Below are 8,550 nucleotides of genomic sequence, written 5' to 3'. Positions count from 1 at the left end.
GTGTTTGGTCACAGCTATAAACTGCTTCCTGTGGCCAGACCAGGCAATAATTGTCACTTCTGCCTGCGCTCCTGGAGAGGCTGCCACCAGGACGGCCACAGCTGGGTCTCGTTCGACCGGGTCACGGGGAACAAACCCTCAAGATGTATATGGTGTGGACGCAGGCTGCGGCCTCAGGGTTTGGCTAGGTCAGAGCGACCTTCAGGCAAAGGCCAGATCCGGGTCCCGATGCAAGGGCGAGTGCTCGCGCTCACCCAGCCGCGCCGAGAGACAGCTTGGCAGTGGACATGGGTGCACAGCGAGGAAGCCCCCCTGGCAAATACGGTGCCAGCAGGTCTCTTTGCTTTCCTGCATGCAGCATTTACAAGGTGGGGCTGTCCCTCCGCTCCCGCTCAGGGGCCCCAAATGCAGCCCAAGTCGTTCGCCTCGCTTCCTCGGGAGCAATTTGCAACCGTTTGATCTGGCAGAAATGGAACAAGCTCAGACGTGCCAGGCACAGACGGTTTCCCCCACCCAGCACAGCTGCTGCCTCAGTTTCCCCCCTTTGCCCGTGTTATTCCCGTTTCTGAGCAGCAAGGCCTCCCTTCTCCGCTCGGCTGCAAGGCCCCGATCCCACTAGCTCGTCTTGCCCTGGACGGAGCCGAAGGGAAAGGGGGAGGACGGGAAACTGGTCGTTTCTCGTAAACCCTCTTCCCCTTCCTCGCACAGCGAAGCGTGGGTAACAACGCGCCTACCCACCTGGAGCAGCGGTCTGGAGGGGCGCGCCCTTCCCATCCTTTGAAATGTCACAAAACGCTCTTCTTGCCTGGGGTGCCCTTGGTGCCTCCTTGATGCACAGAGAGCCCCGGGCCACGCTCATCCTCCGCAGGCCGGCAACGAGAGCCTTGCTGCCCAGAGCCCTTCCCAGCATGGCGCGCACGGTGCTGTACCGTCCACGTGCCTGCCTCTGCCCTGCTTCAGCGACCAGGCATCGTGGACCCAATGTTCCTGCAGGAAATGTATGTGATCCTCCAAGGGTATTTACACAGCCGTGCTGCTTCACGTCAGCACACCTTATCTCGTGACCGCAAGCTCGCACCACCCTCGGATTTCCTGAGTCACGGTGACTCGTTAAGTCCCTTCCCCGGCTCTGCCAGGAGACGCACCTCTGCATAACGAGGGCAACAGCCAAACTGCGATTGCCTGCGTCCAAACTGCGGCCTGCTGAGGGTCTGCGACGTCACGAAGCTACCAGCATTGCAAAGATGCAATGTTCCTCCAAGTCTTCCCCGAGCCCCCCTGAAGCGAGCAAAACCCCAAGGAGCAGCACATCAAATCCACAGCCACGGCACTGACCACGAACGGCAATCGGGGCTAGCAGCAACGGTACCCAAAAAACTTTTCCCCCCCAAAAAAGGAGTTAAAACACGACAAGACCAGTCTGCAGGAGTCATTCACAACCATCCTCAGCTGCCCACATGTTACATGAAAAAGTAATCGAATTAAATCAGCTTCCCCTAAAAGCACAGGGGTATTCTGCGTTGCTGGCATCAGCTGGGGGAGAAAGCCTGTCGTGATGTATTCCTGGTACCGAACCCGGGTGGAAGTCACATTGCTCAGTGCTTCCCAGGTACAATAACCAAAGCAAATGATTAACCAGGCAGGTCTGCAGCGCAGATTTATCACAGCCCAAGCTTTCCCGGGGCGCTCTCATAGGGAAGCAACGAGGCAGCGGGTTATTTCTGCCTCCTGAATTATGTGCGTTGCATCTCGTGACGCACCCTGAAGTTCAGACCTCCTCTGCCACCGCTGCGCCCCGCGTGCATGCAAACCCTTGGCTGGACTCAGGACCAAACTGTTCTGCTAGAATCTGCATTTTCCAGCTGAAAAATTGTCCCCCTGGAAATGCTGCCGCCATCTCTCGCCCTGATCGCTGACTGACCCATGAATTACAACTTGGAAACAAGTCTATTTGTTGCATCTGAGGGTAGATGCCAGCAGCCTCCATCCACGCTGTGCTGGCTCGGCAGGGCTAAGGGGACGAAAATATAATATACTCATTTATGTCAAAGTCAAAGAGCCGGAGTCTAAAGACGCTGGATGCAGAAGGGCAGCTGGTCTCATGAGGAAGAGTTTCCATTTGAGATAATCGCATTTCAGAGCGGAGCAGCACTTTTAAGATTGGAAGTCAGCAAAGCAGGGAAAGCCTGCAAGGACTAAAATTAATTTTGCTAAAACACTGCTTTATGTACTATTTGGCAGCAAGTGGAAGGGTCAGTCTGACATGACTCTAACCTGGAAAGGATTTGGTCTCTTCCAAAATCAAACCCCATGACGCCGGAAAAGTCCTGCCGATGCCCATCCTACCGGCTCTTAAGTCATACAGTATTAAATTATACTATTAAGTTATCACGCACACAATGCAACACAAACGATATTCTACCGACTTGATGTTTTCCCTCCTGGATTTTGCACGACGTTAATGGCTCAGGAAATGCAAATGCAAAATGCATTTCCTATCTGAAATGCTGGGTTATTTACTCTGTTGATACTTAGGAGGCTCTAAAGCTGATTTACATCCAGGAAGAAAATCCTCTGGCAAAAGTCGTTTCCCTTTTGAATAAGGGAAAATGTTAAGAACCATTTAATGCTATCAAATGTCACATTGCTGAAGACAATCAAAGTTGTATTGGGCAGGGGCGGGGGGACGGCGATAGGACGCAGAATGCGATGTTGGCAAGGATGCTCTTTAAGGAGCCGGGCGATGAAAGATGAGAGGCAGATGGAATAAGCTGAAGCACTTGAGCTATTCATCTCTTGGCCCCAAGGAAAAATCCTCTGCTGTTTATAGAGATGTTTTGTGTTTCGGAGAGCATGGAATTATTGATACCGAGGACAAAAAAACTTGTGGCGATGACGACTTTGTTTTTCCTCCGCGATGGAAGCCACACAATGCGCCCAGACACAACACAACGTGTTTAGCTTAATTTGCTTGTAATTCAGCAAAGCAAATTAGATCCATTTTCAGATTAGGAACCTACACAGAAAATGAATGGCAGCTCGAGCTTCCAGCTGCAAACTCCGCTGCAAGGCAGACCTGCAAAGAAGCGGCACCGCGGGGACCTGGTGCGGTGGTTGGAGGGGAAGGGGCCAGGCTAGAGGTTTATAGGTAGGTCGTGGCTTCAGGGACTCTTCGGGGTGCATTTAGCCTGCCCTCTTGTACAGGAGGCTGGAGACGATGGGCCGTGACGTCCTACCAAACCGATGCTGCTGTAATGGTCTATTAGGGTGCCCCCAGATCCAGGGAAGCCATATAGGCAGACAGCAGCCTTGCAGTCCCCTGGGCCGCCGGCGCAGAGCAGAAGAGACCGAGCGAGCAAGGCCCCTGTGGCCGCAGGGCATCAACCAGCGAGCGGTGGCCAGATGCTCTCAGCAGACGAGTGACATCCAGGCTGCAGAGGAAGGCAAATCACCCCCTGGGTGCCTGCCAGCCCAGCCCAGCCCAGCCCAGCCCGGCTATCGGCAGGGCCCTGAGCCTGCAAACGAGACACCCACGAGCCTGAGCATCTCTGCATTCCTCCGCGCGCTCACGCAGCCCTCGCCTGTGCTTCCTTCAGCTGCATTTAAATCCAGGTTGCTCTTGCAGAAAACTCCTGGGAGCTCAAATTGCTCAGCTCTCGAGCATGTGTTTGCTGCAGGGCAAGTCTCCTCCCTGACCCTCCTCATCTCCCTATCTGGGTGCTCCCAGCTGTGCGCCCTGCCGCCCTCACGCCGGTGGGAAGCCGGCCACCAGCTCAGCACCGATAAGAGAGGCCCGGCGGCCGGGCAGGAGTTTGCGAGGGTGGCGACAGCTCCCCACCCTCACATCACATCCCAGACCCCCCTCCCCAGTTGGCTCGGGGTGGTCCTTGCTCCGGCCAGGCGGTGCCGTAGGTGAGCAGCCCGGTATTGACCCATCTCTGCAGCACAGCAGGGGAAAATCTCTCTGGACCGGGAGGGGCAGCAATAGCCGCACATGCACGATCCGGCTCAGAAGGCAGCAAGGCTTTTCTACGCACTTTGCTCTGAACCATCAACCCACCTGTTCATGCTCAGCCTATTGGTGTGAACATTTGCTGGGGAAGCTGCCCCCACAGCGCTGAATCATCTGCATCACGCCCTGAATGTTTGCAAGCAAAATATGCGTGCATTTTCCCCAAGAACTTCCTCTTTAAAGCCATATCGCACCCATTGAGCCTATATTAAAGTTGCTTCCAGCATCTGCCATTGGGAAACCGCAGTCCCTTGGCTTGAAAAGCTGGGGCAGCGTGTCTGCGGCAGCGGAGTCCAAGAGAGCTAAAGTCTGTGGGCGCACGCAGAGCATGTGGCACGGCTGAGCGCTATCCCAATCCCACCGAACTCAAATAGCAAAGCACCCTGGCCCTGAGCGAGACGCAGAGCCAGGCCCCAGGGAGGGCCCGGATGATGGGCGACGCTGCTCCGTCTGCTCGGACTCACGCAGCGATTCACTGGCAAGCATCAGGCAGCAGCCGCGATGCCTTTCTTGCCTGCCTGCCCCTTCCAGGATGTGCGTCCCCCGTTTCATATTCAAGTACAACTCCATTCTCTCCGGCAGGTCTTGCGTGGCGGTGTACGGCGAGCCAAGCCCCATCCCTGGCACCAGCATCCTGGACCCAAACTCTTTGCAGGCTGCGGCAGTTAGGAAAACAACGCTTTGCAAACTAAAGTTTGCAAGCGCTTGCTAACCCTCCTGACGGGGGGAGCAATTAGCACAGGTAGCCAAAGCAAGGCCAAACCAGGTTATAAAGGAGTCGGTGTGTTTGCTTATGAAATGGAAGTAAATGGTGGTATCTGAGAAGCATTTCTCTCCTTTCCATGCCTTGGGGTTAATGATGCGCATTCATATGGATGTTGTGCCCCAGACAGCGCAGGGGCACGGGGGGATGGAGAATTAGGATGCACACACACCTTCACGGTGCTGTTAGACACCGGTGCCTCTGGCGTGCACACGCGCCCCCGCATACAGCCCCCAGCGGGCACGAAGCCCCCTGACCTGTGGCAGGGCAGGGGCTGCCATCCCCTGCTCCGTTCTCTTTGCCGTGACCAGCCTGTTGCTGGACGCAGTCGCTTCATCTCAGTCAGCCTTGCTCCTTCCCTTACATTTCTTGCATTTGTTGTTTCAGGAAAAAGGGGCCTCAGGAGAACAGATTTCTATCTGGCAACAAACAGCACTTAAACCACACCAGATTATTGCTACTCTCTCTACTGGAAAATAATTTGATATCAAATCATTATAGGCCTCAGCATCAAACTGATTTGGAGGAGTCGTGGTTCCTGTTAATTAGCTCCTGCTAAGGGTACTAATTAGATCCTTTCCCCGGTTTCTAACTCTGTCCTGTCCACCTGCTTTTAAAATAAATTCTTGCTGAGTTGAGGCCGCAAGCACAACTGACAAGCTGTTAGCAAAGCAAGCTGCTGACGTGTGCAGAGCGCGCAGAACCTAATGTCTTTGCTTCCTGGCTTTCCTACCCATTGCAATTAAAGCTGTTGCATATGAGAGTTGTGCTGACATCGAGAAAGCTGAGAGTGTCTTAAAATGAGCTCTCTCAGCCTCAGTCTAATTAAATGCAGACCAGGGCTGTAACCTAGCTTCTTAGCAGAGGTTAATAAACAGCCCTGGATGGGCGTGTGGCTTACAGTATTGTGAGCTCCTTTGCAGATATGGTGCTAGAGATCATAGAATAGAAAATGAGGGTTGGAAGGGACCTCAGGAGTCATCTAGTCCAACCCCCTGCTCAGGACCAGCCCCAACGACATCATCCCAGCCAAGGCTTTGTCTACCCGGGGCTTAAACACCGGTTGCTGCTCTCTAAGGGTGCGCCTACACATGCATTAAAGCGCTTAAGCTAATGTGCATTAAATCTAGTACCTCCATTGTGAGGTACTAGGAAAATGCACATTAGCCTGTCTTAATGCTCGTTAACTAAATAGCATGGTTTTTAAGTGATGCTTAATGTGCGTTAGCCTATTTTAATGTGCATTAACTAAATAACATGTTTTTTTAATGACGCTTTAACGCACATTAAAATAGGATAATGCACATTAAAGTGCACATGTAGACACGCTCCTCCCTGGGGGCAGCATGGAGCACAGTGAAGCCAAACAGTGCATCTCTAACCATCTGCCCTGCCCTGCAAGCCTCCAGCTGTCTCTGCATTTCCAGAGAAGCGGTTAAATCGAGGTCTCCACTTAGTGTCCTTCTTACAGGATCTATTTTAAAATAACAGTGGCCCACGAGGGAAAGTCTGGAGCCAGCGCACTCCCCGGGTGGTGCTCTCTTTCCCACCAAAAAGCAAGGATGACAAAGGGGAGGGCAGGGATTGCATGACAATGCAGCAGGTTGAAAACCAGCAAGGCATCCTCTGAAAGACCCTGCTGTGCAAAACCAATCTCAGAGACAGACACAACCTGCTCTGTCTCCATCTCCCCTTCGATGGTCACCTAGGACCCGGGGCTCTCACTCCACTCAGCGGAGATCGCTGGCCAGGCATCTAGGCACTTCATGACCTCCAGGCTTCTTGGAAGCTACCCACCCTAATGACCCACAACTGCAAATCTACGAGACACCGATGGCTCATTAGCTACTTGCTGCCACCTGCAAGTCAAGTTCAACGATCGCTGGCTGTGATCTGGCAAGCAAATGTAGGGTCTCAGAGTAAAACTAGACTCTGGGGGTTCATACAGAGCTTCCTAAATAGCCCCCAGCCTGGAGGTATTAATTGCAAGCTTTCTTCTGCATAGTCAGAGGTAGCCCCACTAGTGTCAGACACTGCCAAGAAGAACAACACAGTTGCTAAAATACCAGAGAGAAATTTCAGGGAGGGAATAGCCTTTTTTTTTTTATTTATGGGGTGATTTCAAACGCCAATGTTGCCAAAATTCTGATGGCCAAATTCTTTTAAGCAGCTCGAAAGTTAAATGTCTTGCTTTGGAGACCCGAAGAAAGGTGCTGTGATACCCCAAAGCTTGTCTAACTCTACCCAACCATGCAGTCGGTTCAATAAAAGTTACTCCCCATAGCAATCCTTACCTCTTGCTTTTCCACTGATGTTTGCCCCTTCGCCGCAGTGTTTAGTAGCTGCGATGTGCCATTGCAATTCAAAATATCCTGAAGATGTGGGGGAAATGCACTGACCTCAGAGTCCTGTCCCGAATCTCACCAGCCTCCATAGGGAGGCATTTTACCAGTGAGGACAACCTCGTCCAGCCAAGGAGCAGCAGGAGCTACTTCTGCTGCAGAGCAAGTGCTAAGCAATGCATCCTCCCAGTCAGATGGGCTTTGGCACGAAGGCTGGCAGCAAAAGCCTGAAATGCAGATGACGGCTATTTCAGAGCCCATTTCCTCTGGTCAAACCGATATTGGTGCCATGTGCTTCCTGGGCCAGCACATTGTATTTGAACAGGACCAGGGTTAGGCCAGGTGCCTGGATGACCGTATATGCTCAATTAAACCAGATTACACCCAGCCTGGGCAGAAGTGCCTGATGTGGCAGGCTGCAAATGAACTTCACCTAACGAGATTGCACCTTCCGCTATCGCGAGACACGTTCAGCGAGTTCACCCACAATTAACAGCTGTGTTTTGCTCCCTGCCGGCTTTGCAGCAATGGAGTAATGCCGGGGGCCCGATCAAGCAGTCTTTCCTTACCTGAGTCATCCCTTAGCTTTAATGAAGCTGCTTGGTGGGTAAGGCGTGCGCACATAACGAGGGACGACTCTTTTATTACGTCCCATCAGCAGTGTGCACAGGAGCAAATCGAAGTCAGAGGAAAAGCTCCAATTACCTCTGTTTCATGGAGCACTAAGCTACGATTCACAATATTCAGTGCCCAGGAGTCTCCACCCATGGTTAAGCCATTGATTTATATCACCACTGCACTTTATTCAGCAAGACTTCAGGTATTCAGCCAACATACAGCAATTTGGGTATGAATTTTTGAAACTGAAGGACATATTTCTTTGACTCCTGTTGCATTTGGATCTGACCTCTGCATGCAAACACCAAGCCTGGGAGGGGGGAGGATTGTCTACAAGCCCTTGCTCCAGAAAGCTTGTACTCTAACAGCCGGGGCCACTGAGGACAAAAATCCCCAAGGCTCCTTTAGTTACCCTCTCTCTCTGTCCCTGCTTACCTTGCAGGATGTGACCTTCCCCCCCGAGTTCATGGGCACTAGGCAGTAGGACTGAAATGCAACACAGGCTCTGCAGCGCGGCAATTACAGAACCAGCCAGCATGTGTTTGGCGTGGCACTCCTGCAGCATACTGATGGGGCAAAATGCCCCACGATTCCCTGCAGCATGCCTCATTTGTGTGGAGACAGCCATATGCAAGCAGTAAAGATCCCAGACGGACGGAAATCCAGCAATGAATTCAAATCTGAGCAATCACGTTGCAGGTTTTACAACCCAAAGCAATTAACGCACTGACTGGTTTTGCTGGGATCCGCGGACAACAACTGATTACTGGGAGAGCAGGGAGTGGATGGTCTAAAACATGTTGCATAAACGTGCA

General features: G+C 52.5%; 1 protein-coding gene across 1 annotated transcript in view; it reads right to left on the bottom strand.

Moving 5' to 3' along the window:
• LOC109300580 (protein FAM162B-like) overlaps positions 1 to 1,167 on the bottom strand; it is a 6,803-nt gene extending 5,636 nt beyond the window's left edge. Inside the window, exon 1 of the mRNA XM_019521286.1 lies at positions 739 to 1,167. Coding sequence (XP_019376831.1) covers positions 739 to 1,153 — 415 coding nt within the window. The 5' untranslated portion in view covers positions 1,154 to 1,167. The remainder of the gene's footprint in view (positions 1 to 738) is intronic.
• Positions 1,168 to 8,550: the final 7,383 nt, after the last annotated feature.

The sequence above is a fragment of the Gavialis gangeticus genome, unplaced genomic scaffold (assembly GCF_001723915.1).
Source record: "Gavialis gangeticus isolate Ggan-Ray unplaced genomic scaffold, GavGan_comp1, whole genome shotgun sequence".
Classification (NCBI taxonomy): Eukaryota; Metazoa; Chordata; order Crocodylia; family Gavialidae; genus Gavialis; species Gavialis gangeticus.
Note: the sequence above shows the minus strand (reverse complement) of the source record. Positions and strands in the feature narration are given on the sequence as shown.